The 21,288-nt window shown below is 35.4% G+C and overlaps 1 protein-coding gene across 3 annotated transcripts in view; it reads right to left on the bottom strand.

Moving 5' to 3' along the window:
* mapk14b (mitogen-activated protein kinase 14b) overlaps positions 1-21,288 on the bottom strand; it is a 57,443-nt gene that overhangs the window by 22,505 nt on the left and 13,650 nt on the right. For all 3 annotated transcript variants that reach the window (XM_056467719.1, XM_056467718.1, XM_056467720.1), the window contains exons 2-5: positions 18,309-18,438; positions 12,859-12,917; positions 3,266-3,377; positions 705-734 (exon numbers count right to left, since the gene is read on the bottom strand). In XM_056467719.1, the coding sequence (XP_056323694.1) occupies positions 705-734; positions 3,266-3,377; positions 12,859-12,917; positions 18,309-18,438 (331 nt within the window). The remainder of the gene's footprint in view (positions 1-704; positions 735-3,265; positions 3,378-12,858; positions 12,918-18,308; positions 18,439-21,288) is intronic.

Below are 21,288 nucleotides of genomic sequence, written 5' to 3'. Positions count from 1 at the left end.
AGCTGAAACTTCTCACACACACACACTCTAGTGACGTCAGAGACTTATTTTACATCTTGTATAAAGGTGTATGATAGGTCTCCTTTAAAGTCTCTCCAGATAAATATCGTTGTCTGATTCTATTTTGAAAAAAGTATCATCCACCATGTTAAAGTGATGGACAAAAGTGTGGTGCACTTGCTTGATTGGAAATCAAGTAAACCACCTTTAGTTTCACTCTGGTTTAGTGATATGATGCTGTTTTCAAGATTGGAGAAAATTAAACACTCTCTTAGAGGATCTACTAAACATTTTATCCAGTATGGAATCCAATGTCTCATACTTTGAAAAAGGCCTAACACTTCCCCCAAACTAAAACTAATAGAGGTCTATACTTATAAGGATAATGCAATCAAACTCAATGGGCAAACATTACTGTTAAATACTTCCTCATTGCAAAACTCTGTGACTATGTAAATATTTTAATTAATTCAGTATTAATTACATTTTTTGTTACTATTATTATGATTTTTTAATGATTTATTATTTGTTTGTTTATTTATTTATTTACTTTTTATTTATTTTTGAAGGGGAGGGAGGTTGTTCATGGGGGGGAAAATGTAATAAAAAAAGAAAAAGTCTTGTCAAATCTTTGTATGTAATAATCCACCTTGTTTTTCTTTCAATAAAATAAATTATTTAAAAAAAAAGTGTGGTGTACTCACTCTGTGGATGATGTCTGCTGAATGAATGTACTGTGGAGAGAAAGACACTTAGATCAAATACAGAACTCCAGAACTCCTATTATATTCATAATATAATATACATATGTATATTATATTTATTATAAATAAAAGTATTCTTATTACACAATTATTCTTTAAAATAATCTTAAATGTAACTGGAAAACAATGTTAAGACAACTGGAGTGATGCTAAGATCATTTAAGAAATTACTTTTGCATAAATATTAATTTCATTTGAATGAAATTCTATAGACAATTCAATAAAACACACAAAAAAAGATGTGTTGTAGGATTATCTGTTGTAGACTTGACACATGGCAGATAATTAGGTTTAAGTCTCACCTCCTGACTCGTCATCCCTCCTTTTTGCTTCATACAAAATAAATCTATCAGGAGGCATGCTTAGTAAGATCACCGTCATATTGTTTAAACTTTAGTTTTGCCCACTTGCAAAACAAAAAAGGCTGTTACGCTATGGAATCATTTTTGTGCCAATAAGAATGAACGTAACTTTATAAAACTGAACGTAACTTTCCAAGAAACGATCAAAAATATGCCACTGCAAAAGAAGAAAAACACAATGAAAACAAAAAAATGAACTCAGTCGCAGGAATTTAACATGCTCTTCGAATATGCTTCATTCTTTGTTAATGATTTTCAAAGAATCGTTTTCGCGAATCATGGATTTTGAATGCGTTGCCACAGTTTTCGCTTACGCTTCGTAAATTTTCGTTTGCTTTTTTGGCACAAACTTCTCGTGGGGGCGGGCTTAACAGCGATCTACACTGATTGGCTAATGAGCTTTTGATGGACAGTTGCTCTCTGACCTGGAAGCACAGACGGTGACGTCAGTGGCGCGCATATCGGAAAGTTGTTGCGGTGTGCAATACGTCGTGCTTTATGTTAAGTATTAATGTTAGTATTTTACCTACGGTCGTCTCTTAGTTTCTAAAGATGACCTCCTGGGAGAGACACGGAGCGGTGCCATCATCTTCCACCTCAGCTTGTCCCTCAGGGCCGCTTGAAGTAAGTTCGTGTTGCTAAAGTAACGTTTATCAATAACAACAATAAAAGTTTTATTCATGTTTTGTTATTTATGATTTTTTAGTGGAGAAACAGATAGATCCAATAACAGTAGAAACAGGACTAAGGGAACAAGCGGAAATCAATGAATTATTATTATTATTAGTATTATTATTATTTCTAAAAAGCATACAGATTTCAGAGGAAATGGCCTTACAAACGATATTAAATTCTTTTTTACATAAAGCACGACGTATTGCACACCGCAACAACTTTATGATATGCGCGCCACTGACGTCACCTTCTGTGCTTCCAGGTCAGAGAGCAACTGTCCATCAAAAGCTCATTAGCCAATCAGTGTAGATCGCTGTTAACCCCGCCCCCACGAGAAGTTTGTGCCAAAACAGCAAACGAAAATTTACGAAGCGTAAGCGAAAACTGTGGCAACGCATTCAAAATCCATGATTCGCGAAAACGATTCTTTGAAAATCATTAACAAAGAATGAAGCATATTTGAAGAGCATGTTAAATTCCTGCGACTGAGTTCATTTTTTTGTTTTCATTGTGTTTTTCTTCTTTTGCAGTGGCATATTTTTGATCGTTTCTTGGAAAGTTACGTTCAGTTTTATAAAGTTACGTTCATTCTTATTGGCACAAAAATGATTCCATATTACGCTGGTTTTCCAACGCATGAGCGGCGCATAACAAGCAGCCTGCTTTTTTGGCGCCCATGTTTACTACCGGGACTCTCAGAAGAAGAGCAGCGTGTGCGAGAGGTGCGCGTGTTCTCTGCGCACACGTGGAGATGCATCAGTTTGCTTTTTGATTAAACACATTGCTTTAACCTGCGTTCGTTCGGTTGCACATAGAGAATAACGTCTTTATTTTGGAATTACCACTCTTAATAAATACACTTGCATATGAATAAATCATATCTCAATGCATTTACTGGGGCACTGGAGATTTTTACTGGGGCACGTGGCCCAGTGAATTGGGTCTAGCGACGCCCCTGGCTGAACCCCTCCTGATGTTGTTTTTGCTCCTTATTTCTGTAAAATAAATCATATTTTCTTGTTAATTCTCAGTGGTTGTGTTTTGGTTTATATTTGCGGAGAGAGAGCGCCGCCCGGGGGCACCAGGGATTATATGTTTAATCCCTGTTATTTTTGATACGTTTGGTTAAACGTTTTGATGAAGGATTTTTAATTTCATTCGTAACACTGTATATGTGTCTTGATAAATATCCAGTCAAATATTATTTACTGTCATCATGGCGAAGATAAAAGAAATCGGTTTTGGATACAAGTTATTAAAACTATATTAAAGTTTTATATTAAAAAAATTTGTTAAACAGAAATTGGGGACAAAAATATACAGGAGCGCTTAGAATTCTGACTTCAGCTGTATAACCAGCACTCAGAGTTCTGCTCATCCCTTTGGCACAGATGCCATCAATAACTCTTGTCACACTGAGCAAATACAGGACAGTAAAATGGAGAAGCGTGCGCGGCGACAAACCTTCAAAGCCCGCAGGATCTGATAAATGAGGAACTGGACGTGATCATCTGTCAGCTTCTGGCACTTGACGATGTTGTTGAGGTCTGCTCCCATCAGGTGAGTCACCAGATACCTGTACACACACACACACACAGTCAACATGACACAGCAACTTATTCATGACACTGAAGATTAACCCTGAGTCAAATGCTAAGTATAGATGGTCAATATCGGACAACATTAGTGATTGTGACCTATAATTAGGTCCACGCGGAATCTGCGCGCGCAGAATTTAGCAGATTTTTAGCCCATCATTGATTCTGTTTATTTACCTGTGTAAATGTGTGTAACTTTATATTTATTAAATTATTTCAGTAATATTATTGACTAATATAAAAATATTCATATTATTTGTTTACAATACAGTTTGTACAGTCATATATTCTGTCTTTTAGTAGAGATATTATTTAGAAGATTTGCTTTGTTTACCAAATAAAGTGGATCTAATTGGATTTGCATTGTAAATATTAAATACAAGTTAAAAAGGTATTACTTCAGTTCATATATTAAGGTTTTAGTTATGATACTCCCAAAATAATTCAGCATAATTCCACAGATTTTTAACTAAATTCTGCTCAAAAATAGCAAAAAATGTGTGCAGATTCCCTCATGGCACTACCTATAATCACTCTGATTATTATAGCAATTATTTCATTAAAATATATTAATGAACTGGAAGCTGTGCCTTTTTTTGTTCGTATTGTGACGCAGTTCCTAGAGAAACTGAATATTGAATGAGAAAACAGTGGGTGTGGCTTGTTTTTTTCTACTGCGAGCTGATTGGCTGTAGTAGAGTAGGCATTTCATTCAGAAAGATGTGGAAAAGTGTTTGATGAGAGGTTATTACAACCTATCAGGCTCCTCCTCCTTACCATTTCTGTTCAAAACTGACAGCTGAGGGGCGTGGTTAAGTATGTTAGCCACGCCCAATACCTCAGACAGACCTAATCTGAGAATTAAACTGAAACCAAACAGGAAGTGCATTTTCAGATTTCAATTCAAGATCACAAGAGCAAACTATTGTTTTATTATTAATGACATGCACAGATGAATTGTTCAGCACAGAACTAGAAACACGAGCTAACAAAATCAACATGCTTAGTTTTGATTTCATGTGTACTTTAAATGGGAGAAGGGGGCAGGGAGTAGTCCTGACTAACATCCAGTACAGCCAGTCCACTGGGGACTGTGGAATGTGTCTGGTGAGGAGCCAGCTGGACACAAGGGTTGCCCGCTGGACGCTCCGCTGAACTGAGAAAGGAATCCAAGACGCACTCGACTGACCCGACTACGAGCGCTATCATTAAACCTAACAAGCATGAGCATTTTACAAATGTCTTCCATTAAAGGTGAGCATTTCTACTAGTTTGCACAGCAGACACATAGAGTTGAGGTCAAAATGATTCGCCCTCTTGTGAATTTTGATTTCTTTGTTTAAATATTTCCCAAATGATGTTGAACAGATTCAGGAAATTTTCACAGTATTTCCTATAATATTTTTTCTTCTGGAGAAAGTCTTGTTTGTTTTATTTCGGCTAGAGTAAAAGCATTTTTAATGTATTTTTAAAGCCATTTTAAAGTCAAAATTATTAACCCCTTTAAGCAATATTTGTTTTGGATTGTCTACAGCAGGGATTCTCAACCGGTGGGCCTCAGCGATCCTGCAGGTGGGCCGTGAGATCTGTATACATTAAAATTAACTCTCAATATTATACTATAATTTTTGGGGATTTCATTTTTAATATGCTATTTTAAAATGATGGAAGTAATGCATTTTCTCCTGTTCTCTGATTGATTACTTCAAACTCGGTGCAATAAAAGCCTCATGATCGCGTCTGCAACTACACTGAAGTCTGTTCATTCACAAACTATGCGTAAAGTGAAAGTCTCTTTGTGTTTTTTTTTGTGTGAACTATTTAATATATCCACATAGTTGTCCAAATTAATGTCCTGTGCATGTTTTATCATGGACGTGCGCCCATACAGGAGGTTCTAGCGAGGCTCAATGGTGTTTCTGCCATAGACTGTAAGACAAACTGGCGTATGAGCTTCAGACGCGCTCTGGCGGAGCTGTTCACCGTTTCTGTCAGCGATCTCCCAATAATATCCAGCTGCAAACTCAACCGCCATCAGATCGACGCGTTTCAACAGATTTAGAGTGTTTTACTGTATTTTACATTCGTCTGTATATTTTTGAATAGTATTTAATAGTAGGTATTCAGTCAGTCCAGTTTAAAGTAGAAGCTGGTCTTTTGCAATCTCCCTGATGACTTCGAATCTGTGTATGTTAAAAAAAAAGAAATAAAATTATGTAAACTGTTGAAGTCAGAATTATTAGCCCCCCCCTTTTTTTTATATATTTCCCAAATGATGTTGAACAGATTCAGGAAATTTTCACCGTATTTCCTATAATATTTTTTCTTCTGGAGAAAGTCTTATTTGTTTTATTTCGGCTAGAATAAAAGCAGTTTTACATTTTTTAAAAGCCATTTTAAGGTCAAAACTATTAGCCCCTTAAAGCAAATTTTTTCCGATCGTCTACAGAACAAACCATCGTCATACAATAACTTGCCTAATTACCATAACCTGCCTAGTTAAGCCTTTAAATGTCACTTAAAATATTATTTACTGTCATCATGGCTAAGATAAGAGGAGATAAGAGGAGCTAATAATTCAGGGGGGCTAATAATTCTGACTTCAACTGTGTAATATATATATATATATATATATATATATATATATTAATTTAAATAATATTTATATTATTTATATTAATTTATATTAATAAATTTGATAATAAATAAATTTTTATAAATTTTATATTATTTATTATTTTATTTTTATATTATTTATATACAATTTAATAATTAATCAATTTAATAAATTTTATATTTTTTATATTAATAAATTTAAATAAAATTATATAGTTGAAGTCAGAATTATTAGCCCCCCTTTAATTAATTAATTTTTTTTCTTTTTTAAATATTTCCCAAATGATGTTGAACAGATTCAGGAAATTTTCACAGTATGTCTGATAATATTTTTTCTTCTGGGGAAAGTCTTATTTGTTTTATTTCGGCTAGAATAAAAGCAGTTTTTAATTTTTTAAACACCATTTTAAAGTCAATATTATTAGCCCCTTTAAGCAATTTTTTTTTTAGATAGTCTACAGAACAAACCATCGGTTTACAATAACTTGCCTATAACCCTAACCTGCCTACACTGAAAAAAGTGTAACATGCAAAACTGTTGCAAACAATTTATTTGTGTTGAATTTAAACAAACAACTTAAATTTAATAATGTTCAACTTAATTTGTTTGTTTAAATTTAGCTCAAATAAATTGTTTACAACCACTTAACGTAAAAAAATTGAGTAAATCCAAGGAATCATCTTTAATTAATTTTTTTCAGTGTAGTTAACCTAATTAACCTAATTAAGACATTAAATGTCACTTATAAGCTGAATATAATGTAAGAATGTCAAATGTAAGCAGAACACTAGCATCTTGAAAAATATCTAGTCAAATATTATGTACTGTCATTATAGCAAACATACAATAAATCAGTTATTAGAAATGAGTTATTAACACTATTATGTTTAGAAATGCTCTTTCCATTAAACATAAATTGGGAAGGAAATACACAGGACGGTTAATAATTGAGGAGAGCTAACAATTCTGACTTCAACTGTAAGTATAAGGATACAGAAATATCCCTCGCCAAACACGCTCCTCCTCTTGCCCCGGGCTCTGCTCTCTTCATTCTCCATGAGATTTTGGGGACGGGTTATTTATAGGAGTATTCTTATTTTAGCTCTTGTTTCCATGCATCTTGCAGAGCTTGTGCTCGTGTTTTATTAAGCACAGCGAGTCCTTTCCACCAGTTCAAACGTGCAGAAGCCGCAGCTCCTGTCAGCCAAACACTGGGGCTCCTGTTCCAGAGAAACTCACTAGCTGGATGTCCATCACCCTCTGTTCATGCACGTTCTGCAGTATTGCATGAGAAACGAGTGATGAAATGACAAATTTCCCTATATATTCACTAATTTTTCCCAAAATAGAAATCCCTTAGCTTGCAATATGATTTAATTCACGCATGCTTGAGGTGGTTTTGGAATTGTGTGAGAAAGAGTTAAAGTCGGCATGAAAATCTAAATGTACTCTTCTTATTTTCATGTTTATAGCAGGTCTCGCAATATAAAAACACCAAAAATTATTTCATCATTTTGCAAAAATTAATGCGTCGTCTTAAACTTTAAATCAAATATCATAACAATCCCTCCCCATGTTGGCATTGGTTTCCTCCGGGTGCTCCGGTTTCCCCCACAGTCCAAACACATGTGCTATTGGTCAATTGAATTAAGTAAACTGGCCATAGTATATGAGTGTGTGTGAATGAGTGTGTATGGGTGTTTCCCGGTACTGGGTTGCAGCTGGAATATATTTTTTTACGAATGTCTACAGAACAAACCGTTTTGAAACATGTTGTGTGTGTGCAAACAAGAACTTGTAGGTTGAGTGCATGATCTGCATACATGAATATATATTTGAAGTGGCTTGGTGTGCACTTTTGAGGTGGAACAAATACTGTATATCCAGACAAAAGCTTAAGCGCTAATTGCAACAAGAACATATAATACCTAGCAATAAATATGCCAATTATTCAAACACAATTTATAACTGCGACAGCTCATATTAAACTCTTGCCGAGGCAATCAGTTTTATCTCTAATTCCCCTCACCGCGCTCTCATTCTCGGTTGTATGCGCTGATTGTTTTAGGAGGCAGTGATATTGTGAGGTAATAACAGTCTGCAGGTTATTGCCTCTGTGCCACAAGGAAATTATGCTGAGAGGATGAATTCGTGTTGCCATGGCAACTCCAGATATTCTCCGCACATGCACAGCCATGATGCCGTTCAGCCTCTCGAAGCAGAAATCAACGGGATGACAGCCAGTGCTCCTTTTACGATTTTAGATCAGACAACTGATTGCAAAGAACTTGTGCGTTTGTAAATTTAATTAAGAGCTAATTAAAGTCTAAATAATGGTTCAAGACACTCTGGAGTACTTGTTTTGTTGTTGAGATTTTAACAGATTTGTGTGTGTTAAGACAGTGTTAGCACCTGTCAGCTTTAATTGTGGGGAAAACTGGATCATTTTGAGCTTTTGCCAGCTCATTTCATGTTCTGGGTTTAAAATAATTTGGGGCGGATCAAAATCTGTGACGTATCGTGAATCTGCTAGTGGAGTGATGACATGTCGGTTTCTCATTATTATTCATGGCCGAGTTTTCTTATCCTATGAGAAGACCCTGCTGCTGAATTATTCATGAGAGCATGTGCTTTCCGAAAGCAAGGCAGACCTGCCAAGCTGTGAGACCCAGTGACTGGGTGAGACCGCGTCTGCATGGCACGGGTCATACGTGTTTGTTTCCATGATCCACAGGGTTTATTGTATGTTTTTTCCCCGTAATGCTTTCAGTACCGATGTGCAGCAAGCATTTTATTCTCGAGAGAGCTGTATGAGAATTGGAGAATGCTGGACTTTGTCTTTTATCAGTTGAGTTTGTTCGTCATTCAGACACATCGCCTATATCCGTGCTGCTGTGTTCGCCTATTTTTAAAATCTTTCTGGATTACCGGCAGGGCAAATGGTTGGAAGAGATATGGCAAGAGACCTGCTGCATTTATTTTATTTCCTTGCATTTTCGCTTTATAAACTCACGGTTTGTGTCTCATTCACTCCCCTCTGTTTTCCCCGCTCTGCTGGCCACGCCCACTCCTCCCTCAGCCTGCAGCGCTCCACGCCCATCATGAAGCATTTCTTGAAAAAATTCTGAGGTAGACTTGAACTGAAAGAGGGCAGTTTCATGGCCCTTTAAGGCAAGAAACCACAGGTGTGTCTTCATGCACCGGTCATATTTTGAAATTGGGGGCTTTTTATAAAGTGATTTTTCAGAAAACGTTAAAAAAATGCACATTTTCTATCACACTTCTTCAATTTGTGTCTTCAGAATTCAATTACAATTCATATATTAAAGTTATATTCTTCAAAATAACTAAAACTTGTTCTAATGTTTACTAAGACAAACATTATTGTTTTATTCATACATTTATGATTTAGGTTTTTACAGATTTATAGGTTCATACATAATTTACCTGATTATATATAGCTGGAGAAATAAGTATTGAACATGTCATGTTTTTTCCAGTGGATAATATTTCTAAAGGAGCTGTTGAGATGGAATTGAAGCAGATTTCAGTAAAAACCCAAACAATACAAACATAAAAATAAAACAAAACAAATTAAATCTAATAAATAAGTTTGTGTGTAATAACAATGAAACGACAGAAGGAGAAAGTGCCGAACTACTGAAATGTATTTAATACTTTATATAAAAGGCTTTATTGGTGCTGACAGCTTAAAGACGCCTCTCATTTGAAGAATGAAGCATATGCACTGTTCAGGTGTGAGTTTCTCACAGACTTCTTCAACAGAGTGTCAAAATCTTGATGATTCTGTGGGTCTCGTCTATCAAATCTGAGCTTTAATTTGTATTCTCTATTGGATTCAGCTCAGGGGATTGGCTGGGCCATTCTACAGCTTGATTTTCTTTCTCTAAAAGCATCTGAGAGTTTCCTTGGCTGTGTTTAGGATCATTGTCTTGCTGAAATGTCCACCCTGGTTTCATCTTCATCCTCCTGCTAATGTTGATGTTGGACTGAAGCAGCTGATATTCATTTACACTGAGGAAGAGGAGAGGGTTGCTGAAGAACTACTGAGAGATTTCAGCTGCTGTCTGGGCTTTCACTGCCTGTCTACACCTTTTCCTCTTTAAATACAAGTTAAAAATATATTGTTTTTTATTTCAGAAATTAAGTTTTTAGTTACGATACTCCCAAAATCATTCTGCATAAATCCGCAGATTTTTTTTTACAAAATTCTCCGCAAAAATAGCAAAAAATGTCTGCAGATTCTATCTGGCCCTATGCATAACTTCATTTGTAAACTAATTAGATCTGTTTTATATCTGCATATTTGGATTCCTTTGGCTGCCATCAACATCCGGGGAAAATGTCAATGACACCTTTAGAAATATATATGTTATCTGAGAAAAACAGTGATGTGTTCAATACTTATTTTCCCTGCTGTTCAACATTTGAAACAACAACAAAATAAGAAAATGCATTTCTCTCTGATAAAAAAAAAGATTCAGCAACAACCATCTGTAACACTTATTAAAATTTACCCGACTTCAGATTTGTGTACTAGAAAAGTATGTGAATTGCTGTATACTTAACTAAAGAATATCTCATTTGCATATACAGTGCTCAGCATAAATGAGTTCACCCCTCACAGATCTTTCATTTAATTGATTTCTATAGAATGCTTTACAATAATAATCAAGCATATAAAGTAGATTAGTCAGTATCGAAACCAAAACTGGAACTAATCTAACAAAAAAATAATAATTAGTCCAAAAGTTACACCCAAATTAATATGCAAGGCAAAAAATATTTAATACAATCTTAAAGGGCACCTATGGTAAAAAATCTACTTTTCAAGCTGTTTGGACAGACATATGTGCATGTATGGTGTATAGACTGTCATATATATTAGTCCTTTTTTAGTCATGTCTTAACAGGTCCATCAACACACAGTGACCCTCATCTAATTAATTTTTTTATTGAGCAATGCAAGGTTGTGCAGTGAAGACACCTACATTAAAAATAATTACACGGGACACCACACAAAACAGGAGGTGTGGCAGCTACGCCTAATTACTGCAGTGTGCCACTTCTTTTACCAGCATGACTCACAAAACCACAGACCTGCAGACCATAATGCCACACAGAGCCTGCCCTATCAACCCTGCATAACAATTCCAGGAACCGGGAGAGAGGACAAAGGAAAACAACGGCAAGAAACTGCATGTTCTGGGTGCAGGATTGACAACTGCATCTGAAGAGTCCACAAGCACAGTTTTAAAGTGTCCCTAATATGTGGTTTAACTTGTCCTTGTATTGTTTTTGAGGGCTCATGCACTGGAAAAAGGCTTTTCGTACTTCCATTTTTAGTCTTGTTTTAGTCCAAATATCTAAAAACTCTTAAATCAATCTGAAATCAATCTGAATTAATGTCAAAGTTTTTCTAGCAAAATAATCAGGCAATAGAGTAAGCAAAATCATCTTGTTTTAGCTTTAAATTTTGTTTAAAATAATTTATATTTTATTATAATTTAATTCATTTAATTATTTTATTATAATTTAATAATAATAATAATAATAATAATAATAATAATAATAATAATCAATTATAATATTTGTAGTTTTAAATTTTATTTTATTATTTTATAGATTTTTTTATTAAAATTTTATTTTAACATATATTTTTTATTATTTAACTTTTTTTATTTTATTCATGGTATTTTATAAATCTTTTTCTTATTATTTTATAAATCTATTATTTTTTTATTTTTTTATTTTAATATTTTATGTTTTTATTTTAGAGATTTTTTAAATATTTTATTTTATAATTTTTTAATCTAATTTTAATATTTTATCATTTTATTTTAGAATTTTTTATAATATTTTATTCATTTTTTAATTTACATTTTATTTTAATATATTTTATTATTATTTAACTTTATTTCATTCATGTTTTTTTATACATTTTTATAGTATTTTATTATTTATTTTATTTTATTTTAATATTTTATCTTTTTATTTTATAGATTTTTATAATATTTTATTTTATTCATTTTTTTATTTAATTTTAATATTTTATCATTTTATTTTAGAACTTTTTATAATATTTTATTCATTTTTTAATTTACATTTTATTTTAATATATATTTTATTATTATTTAACTTTATTTTATTCATGTTATTTTATAAATATTTATAGTATTTTATTTTATCATTTAATTTATTTAATTGTAATATTTTATCTATTATTTTATAGATTTTTATAATATTTAATTTTATTCATTTTTTTATATAAATTTTATTTTAATATATATATTTTTTATTTAACTTTTTTATTTTATTAATTTTTATTTTATGTTTTCACAGTATCTGAAACGGTCGGTTCAAGAATTTTCCTTTCTGAGAGCCTGCAGCTCCGCCTAATTCTGAACGCGTACAAGGAATACGTGTTCTGAAATGTACACTACCTGACAAGTCTTGTCTCCTATCCAAGGTTTAGGAACAGCAAATAATAACTGGACTTCTAATTGATCATTTGGTATCAGAAGTGGCTTATATGAAAGGCAAAGGCGTCTAGATTACGCTTATTTTACCAAGATAAAACATGATCATGCCTTGATTTTTAATGACTTGATTAACCCTTCTTTCTTCGCTTCTTTCGTTTCCTTTATATAAATTACAGAGATCAATGGTTTTTGAGGTGAAAAATGCAACAAAGAACTAAGATACGTATATTTGTTTCAATTTACTGCTGAGAAATTTTAATAAAAGACACCATAAAATCTGTAATCTTAACATTTGTTCGCTTCTGTTTTATGTTCTGTTACACTGAATCAAATACTCACACGTCATTGAATTCTTCTAGACTGGTAGCAGGCGAGAAAACATCTAGTAGACCAATTACCTGCAACAAAGACAAGAGTTGCAGACGGTTAATCATGGACACATTAAAAGATTAAGGTCAAACCATTTGAAGACTCATTTAAAGAGTTTTTGCATGAGTGTTCATGTTAACAACAGGCGTGACGTCTAATAGACACACTCCACCAATGACACTCTAAACACGTGGTGGGGGAAAACAAGCTGCACTCTATTTGTCATGACTGGGGTTGTTTTCGTATCATGGGTAAGTTTGGTAAACCTGCGGTTCCCCGAAGAGGAAACCGTGCTCAGTGTGAGATGTGCTTGTGAACATCCTCTGTGAAACACATTTATATTTTGTGTGGGCATCGTCCTTTATTTGTCTCTCTGCATGAGGAGGAGTTGTGCATTTCATACAGTCGCACTGCAGATACTCTTCCTTCCACTGTAAATATCGTGTAGCTTGGTCATTCTTGGGTGATATATTCAAACGCAGTCAAATTGTAAGCATATGCTTGGGGGAGGATGCTTCTGAAGCTCACTGAGGACACATTTCTTGCATCTAAAATATGTTATTAATATCAAATACACTTTTTTTTTCTATCATTTATTTAGTTTCTCACAGACTTCTTCAACAGAGTGTCAAAATCTTGATAATTCTGTGGGTCTCGTCTATCAAATCTGAGCTTTATTTTGTATTCCCTATTGGATTCAAGTCAGGTGATTGCCTGGGCCATTCTACAACTTGATTTTCTTTCTCTGAAAGCATCTGAGAGTTTCCTTGGCTGTGTTTTGGATCATTGTCCTGCTGAAATGTCCACCCTGGTTTCACGAAGAGACCTCTGTGACACAAAGAATTGGCAGTGTCATGATTGTAGTCTTTACTAGTGTCACATGATCACTCAGAAATGAACCCCAAATCAGAAAAGGTTGGGACAGTATGGAAAACACAAATTAAATGAGTGATTTCTGAATTTACTTTGACTTATATTTCACTGCAGACGATACAACAAACATTATTTCATGTGTTCCACTTATTTCAATTTTGGTTCTTGCAACACATTTAAAAATACAGTAAAGCATTCAGCACTTTATAATGTTGTCATTTCTTTTTACAACACTTAACAGATGTTTAAGGGCTGAAGACACCAAGTGATGAAGTGTTTCAGGTGTCATTTTGTCCCAGTCTTCCTGCAAACAAGTCTTAAGATGGGCAACAGCACGAGGTCTTCGTTGTCACATTTTGCTCTTTAAAATGCTCCACACATTCTCTATCGGAGACAGGTCGGGACTGCAGGCAGCCCAGTCAAGTACCTGTATCCTCTTCCTCCACAGCCAGGACTTTGTAATGTGCACAGAATGTGTGTCCCTGGAAGAGAGGCCAGCATATTGTGCTCCAAAATCTCTACGTACTTTTCAGCATTAATAGTGCATCACAGAAGTGCAAGTGAGCTTCGCCAAGAGCACTGACACAACATACCATGACAGACCCTGTCTTTTGGACTGGTACCAGTCTGGATGATGCTTTACTTTGGTCATGAGCACACGGCGTCCACTTCTCACAAAAATACCTGAAATACTGATTCCTCTGACCACAGTACAGGTTTCCACTGTGTGATGGTCCATCCCAGATGCCTCAGAGGCCAGAAAAGTCAACTGCGCTTCTGGTCACTGTTAACATAGGGCTTCCTTTTGGTACAGTACAGTTTTACCCGGCATTTGTGGATGTAAATACATATTCCCCAAAGGTTTGCTGCAGTAGTCCTGAGCCCGTGTGGTGATACGGCTTATAGATGAATGAGGATTCTTGATGCAGCGCCCCCTGAGGGATCGGAGATCACGGTTGTTCAGCTTAGGTTTGCACTTTGTCCTTTACACACTGAAATTCCTCCAGATTCCTTCAATCGTTTAATGATGTTCTGCACTGTTAAAGGTGAAATATCCAAATGTCTTCCTCTCTTTCTTTGAGGAACGTTGTTTTTAAACATTTCAATACGTTTTCTCATGTATTTGTTGGCAAACTGGCGATCCTCGGCCCATCTTTGCTCCTAAAGGACCAGACCTTCGATGGATTCTGCTTTTGTATTCATAATTACAATCACCTGTTGACATCACCGTCACTGTTTGCATTAAGAAAAAAATGACTAATGTTTGAGAAGCCAATCTCAATTAGCATCTGTAAGAAACTGTGTGTTAGTGTACTTGTTTTTATATCCCCTAGGGGACTTAAACCTGAATGCACACAGAGTCATGGGGACTTGTGTCGATGTGGGGAGCAAAACTGAGGTTTCCATAGGTAAACATGCTAATAAATCAGACAGAATGAAGTATTTTGAAAATGTAAAATGCAGAATGTTTGCTGTGAGGGTTTGGTTTAGGGGTAGAGGGTGAGAATATACGGTTTGTATAGTAGAAACGTAATAATAATAATGTATATGAGAATCCCCACTGAGATAAAGGAACAGGTCTGTGTCTGCGTGTGTGTTAGACACAGAGAGCGAGTAGGTGGCTGTGATCCAGCATAGAGTTTCACCCACGCTCACACTGAAGCTGCACTGACTCCTGGACTCCGGCCAGACGCAAAACATTCAGGGCCTTTTTCTCCATGCAAAAAAAAAATCTGCCTTGACAACAACAGGCAAATAAGAACATCCACACATCGCACGAGAACTAGCGTATGCCTAACAGCCGGCTCTTAAAGGGACAGTTCACCCAAAAATAAAAATTTGCCCTCTCCTGTGGTTTGTAATGTAATGGGCAGCCCAAATGTCTTGATACCTCAGGCTGTTGATGTTGATCATCCACTCTGCAGATCTCTCGCACGCCCCCATACTGAATGTGACCCCAAACCATGATTTTTCCTTCACCAAACTTGACAGATTTCTATGAGAATATTGGCTCCATGTGGGTTCCAGTAGGTCTTCTGCAGTATTTGTGATGATTGGGATGCAGCTCAACAGATGCTTCATAGGAAAAATTCACCTTCTGCCACTTTTCCAAATGATCAACTAGAATAGTACTTATTACTCAGTTTCAACAGAATACATGTATGTTTACAACCACTTGAGTAAGTTTTTATTTTTGGATGAACTGTCCCTTTAAATGCACTTCTGAGAATGTTTAAGGAACCAAATCAAATTAGAAACAGACAGCAGTGTGCTGTACATTAAGGATTTATGATTTTGCAGGGCAGGCAGTGCATTAATAGTGCATAATGTCTCCCTGCTCCCTCATCAGCTCACAGACAGCGATCAATAGAGTTTCATAAGGCTCGGATGAATCTCCCGCTGGGATCTGTGCTGGCAGAGGAAGTGAAGCTGCGTTAATAGTCAAGAAGGAGAAAGGAGGACAGGAAGCCACAGATGATGAGGAAACCTGCAGGTTCAGTATTGAGCTGAAGACAGAATTATTACCCTAAATCCTAGAAAGATTCATTCTTATTTAAAATTTTCCCAACAGATATGATCAGTGATTTTTAGATAACACGTTTTTTTAACAGAAGTGTAACCCACCGATCCTCTACTGCACCCATACTGTTCTGAGCTGGGATCGAACCGGCAATTCTTTGAATGGGAGTGGGTTGCTCTAACAAGGAGGCTAAGGACCATGGCCTCTAGCATCTGTTGCTAGAGCACCTTTTGAGGTCAGAGGAGTGAGGTTTACCTGCATAGCAATTCGATAGCTTGCCTCTTTTACACTCACCCCTCTAAACCTCACTCCCATCCCGGACGAGCCCCCACATGTAACCCACCAGTCCTACTGCAACCAACCCATTCTGAGCTGGGATCGAACCGGGGATTTTTTGTATGGAAGTCGATTGCTCTAACAAGAAGGCTAAAGACCATGGCCTCTAGCATCTGACACTACAGCAACTTTTGAGGTCAGAGGAGTGAGGTTTACCTGCATAACACTTCACTTACTGGCCTCCGTTACACTCACTCCCCTAAACCTCACTCCCACGTTTAACCCACCGGTCCTACTGCACCCAACTTGTTCTGAGATAAGATCGAACCGGGGATTCTTTGAATGGGAGTGAGTTGCTCTAAAAAGGAGGTTAAAGACCATGGCCTCTAGCGTCTGACGCTACAACACCTTTTGAGGTCAGAGAAGTGAGGTTTACCAGCATAGCACTTCACTAGCTGGCCTCCATTACACTCACCCCCTAAACCTCACTCCCATCCCGGACGAGCCCCCATATGTAACCCACCGGTCCTACTGCACCCAACCCGTTCTGAGCTGGGATCGAACCAGCGATTCTTGTATGGGATGTATGGGAGTCTGCTGCTCTAACAAGGTGGTTAAAGACCACGGCCTCCATCAGTGCCTATGGCGTAGTGGAAAGTGCACCGACACATGCACTCCGGCGTTCGCAGCGACCCGGGTACGATTCCTGCCTCGAGGTCCTATGCAGATCCTTCTCTTTCTGCTCCCCATACTTTCCTGTCAATTCTCTCTACTGTCCTTTTAAAAAAAAGGTGAAAACCCCTAAAAAATAATTATTTTTAAAAAATAATTCTTTCGTTTGTCGCTAGAGCACCTTTGGAGGTCAGAGAAGTGAGGTTTACCTGCACAGCACTTCACTAGCTGGCCTCCATTACATAAGTAATTATTCTTAACTCATTTCTTTTAGTCCTTGCCATGACAGTACGTAATATTTCACAAGATGTAGTGTTCAGATTAAAAGTGCAATTCCTTTTTCTGTAAACATCCCCTGAGAAATATTGGAATACAGTCTTCAACTGTATATGACTGGTCTCAAACAGAGAACAAAACATTAGCCACTGTTTACTACATTTTCAGCTGACAAACAACCTAATAATTACAGTTGAACGGCACCTATTGTGCAAAAATCACTTTTATGAGGGGGTTAAACAGAGTTATGTGGCAACCGTGTGTGTATATATTGAGCCTCTAATCATCAAAATGAATTAATTCTACTTGTTTATAATCACACTTTATAAAAACAGTCTGCAGAAACACTTTGATTGACGTTCTCCCTTTGTACGTGTCATCAGAGGGGGAAAGCCCCGCCCATTAGTAATGATCTCTCTCTCATTACTATAAACAGCCCCAGTTTTTCAAACCGATAACGTTAGTCCTGTTTTGAATCTGCTGCTATACTGATACATAAGGTGACTGTAGCTCCGCCCTCTTTTGAAAAAGAGCACAATCTAATTTGAATTTAAAGCAACAGTCACCAAAACGCCACAATTAGGATAAAAAAGGGGCAGACAAAGAGTCCTAAAACATTATTTGTGTGGTATTTTGAGCTGAAACAAACACACTCTGGGCACATTAGAGACTTATTTTACATCTTGAAAACAGGGGTATAATACTGTAGGTCGCCTTACAGATCATGACATTTACATACAACCTGCATATTCCTGCGAAATATACCAAAATAAGAGGGATCATAAATGTAGATGCTTCTTACATTCTCGTGCTTCATGTGTTTGAGCAGCCGCAGTTCTCTGTATGTGCGTTTGGCGTGGATGATGGACTGGAACGGCCGGGAAAGTTTCTTTACTGCGACCCGCAGGCCTGCCTTAGAATCAAACGCGGAGCTGCAGGGAGGAAAAACACACATTAGGAATATGATCGACATCACAGACCACAATATTACTTGAGATTCAAGCGGCACAAGAATCCTATGGAAAAACCTGAATTTGTTTATATTAGTTTATTTGAAATAAGTTAGGGCTGCACGATATTGGAAAAAACAAACATATTTTGCTTTGCTGAGATATATATATATATATATATATATATATATATATATATATATATATATATATATATATATATATATATATATATATATATATATATATATATATATATATATATATATATATATATATATATATATATATATATAGATATATATATATATATATATATATATATATATATATATATTGTTATGTGAATATAATTTCAGCAGATGATTTAAATAGCTCTATTTGGAAAGATTTATTCATTTTGATGGACTTGATTGATCGAGTCTTTTTCTATGAAGTGCATCTGCATAAAATATAATAAATTACAAGCATATATACAGTGTGGAAATAAGCAATGAACAGGTGATGTTTTTTTCCTGGGAATAATATCTCTAAAGGAGTTGTTGAGTTGGAATTGAACAAGATTTTGGTAAAAAAAAACACAAAAAATACAAACATTAAAACAAAACAAAACAAATAAGGTGTGAGTTTCTCACAGACTTCAACAGAGTGTCAAAATCTTGATAATTCGTGTGGGCCTTGTCTATCAAATCTGAGCTTTAATTTGTATTCTCTATTGGATTCGAGTCAGGTGATTGGCTGGGCCATTCTACAGCTTGCTTTTCTTTCTCTGAAAGCATCTGAGAGTCTCCTTGGCTGTGTTTTGGATCATTGTCTTGCTGAAATGTCCACCCTGGCTTCATCTTCATCCTCCTGCTAATGTAGACGTTGGACTGAAGCAGCTGATATTCATTTACACTGAGGAATAGCAGAGGGTTGCTGAAGAACTACTGAGAGATTTCAGCTGCTGTCTGGGCGTTCCCTGCCTTTCTACACCTCCCTTTCTTCATGTGTTCAATACTTTTTCCCTACGTTGTTTCATTTTATTACGCATAACTTCATTTGTAAACCAATTAGATTTGTTTTCTTTGCATATATGGATTTCTTTGGTTGTTATCAACATCTGGGAAAATTTCAAGTCGACGGCACCTTTAGAAATATGTGTTCTTAGAAAAATGGTGGCATGTTTAATACTTATTTTCCCCGCTGTAAATATGACAGAGCAAAAATAGAAAGTTTTCTGGGGGTTGTGAGCGTATTCAATTGCAGAAATTGAACAATCAAGCACAAAATAACATGGTCAACATCATTGTATAAATAATATCTCAAAATATCTTTTAAACTTTAGTAAATCTAATCCTGTGGTCACACAGATATCAATGCTTAACATATATATTGTTCAGCCCTTAAATAAATTAGTTTTATTTTACAATAGCAAAAAGAAGAATTATGATTTGCAAACTGGATTTTTTTCCTCTTCAAAAATAGGTTAAATAAAATAAAATAAAATAAAATAAAATAAAATAAAATAAAATAAAATAAAATAAAATAAAATAAAATAAAATAAAATAAAATAAGTCAAACAGGAACCCTTTAATTTACATCTCCGAGTAAGAACAGTGTCGAGCACTGAGCAGTAACCAGAAGAGCCAGGCTGGTGTGTTCAGGAGAGTCAGAGGATTTCCAGGAAGTGTAAGTAGGCCAGACTCACAAATGAAGGAGACAAAGTTTCTTCCGTTGTTAAATTCTCCACAGACCACACCTCAGTAAAGCGTCTGCCGGCCCAGACGAATAATAACACACCGTCACAGATGAACCGAAATGGAGAGCATATCTGTTTACATTACAACAGGCATGCTTTCTAAAACGAATCGGCTAGAATTACAGCCCAGTATGTACATGCACATATCCACAATATCCAGCTAAAGAATTATTCGCTCTCCTGTGAATTTTCTTTCAAATATTTCCCAAATGATGTTTAGCAGAGCAAGGAAATTTTCACAGTATTTCCTATAATATTTTTTCTTCTGGAGAAAGTCTGATTTGTTTTATTTCGGCTAGAATAAAAGCAGTTTTTAATTTATTTCAAACCATTTTAAAAATCTAAAGAAATATTTATAAAATGTACTTAATTTAGTTTTTCCAATAACTCATTTGAGTTTAAATGTATTATTTTTCTATTCCTGAAGATTATTTTAACTATTTTAATGAATATAACCATTTAATAAAACACTTTTGTTCAAATGCACCACAAATAATTGGCTATCTTCAATGAGAAATGGATACAAATATTCAATATACAAATATTTTCAAAAAGAGGTGTAGTCTTTATTTATACTGAGCACTGTGGCATTTACATTCAACAAAGCAATGCACCAAGTATTTTTTGATTATTATACCTGTTAAACTAATCACTTGTGTGCAGTTTATGTCAATATCTTGATAATAATACTGTATATCATGATAAAAGCTTCAGTAATTAATGGCGACAAGAAAATCAGATATTGTCAACACTCAAAAAACTACTTCTTTAAAATGAGTTGAAATAACACAATTCTTCAGTATTTTAAGGGGACAACTTAACTGTTTTACGTTCATATTCCACTTAAACTTGTAAACACGAATTAGCTAACTTAATTCCTTTATTTCTTTATCTGTTTAATGTAATCCTGATGTTTACTTTAAAGGGCACATAGTTTACCTGTTTTTTATGATTTAATATTAATATTCTGGTTCTTCTGAGTGTGCCAGTTTAGGTTCAGTTTAAAACACAGTTCAGATTGTTTTATTATAATGTGTTAATAAGTGTCATGTTGGGGGCGTGTCCACAGTTCACTGATTTAGGGGTGTGTT

The sequence above is a fragment of the Danio aesculapii genome, chromosome 11, assembly GCF_903798145.1.
Source record: "Danio aesculapii chromosome 11, fDanAes4.1, whole genome shotgun sequence".
In the NCBI taxonomy this organism is placed as follows: domain Eukaryota; kingdom Metazoa; phylum Chordata; class Actinopteri; order Cypriniformes; family Danionidae; genus Danio; species Danio aesculapii.
This window is presented reverse-complemented; position numbering and strand designations above follow the sequence as displayed.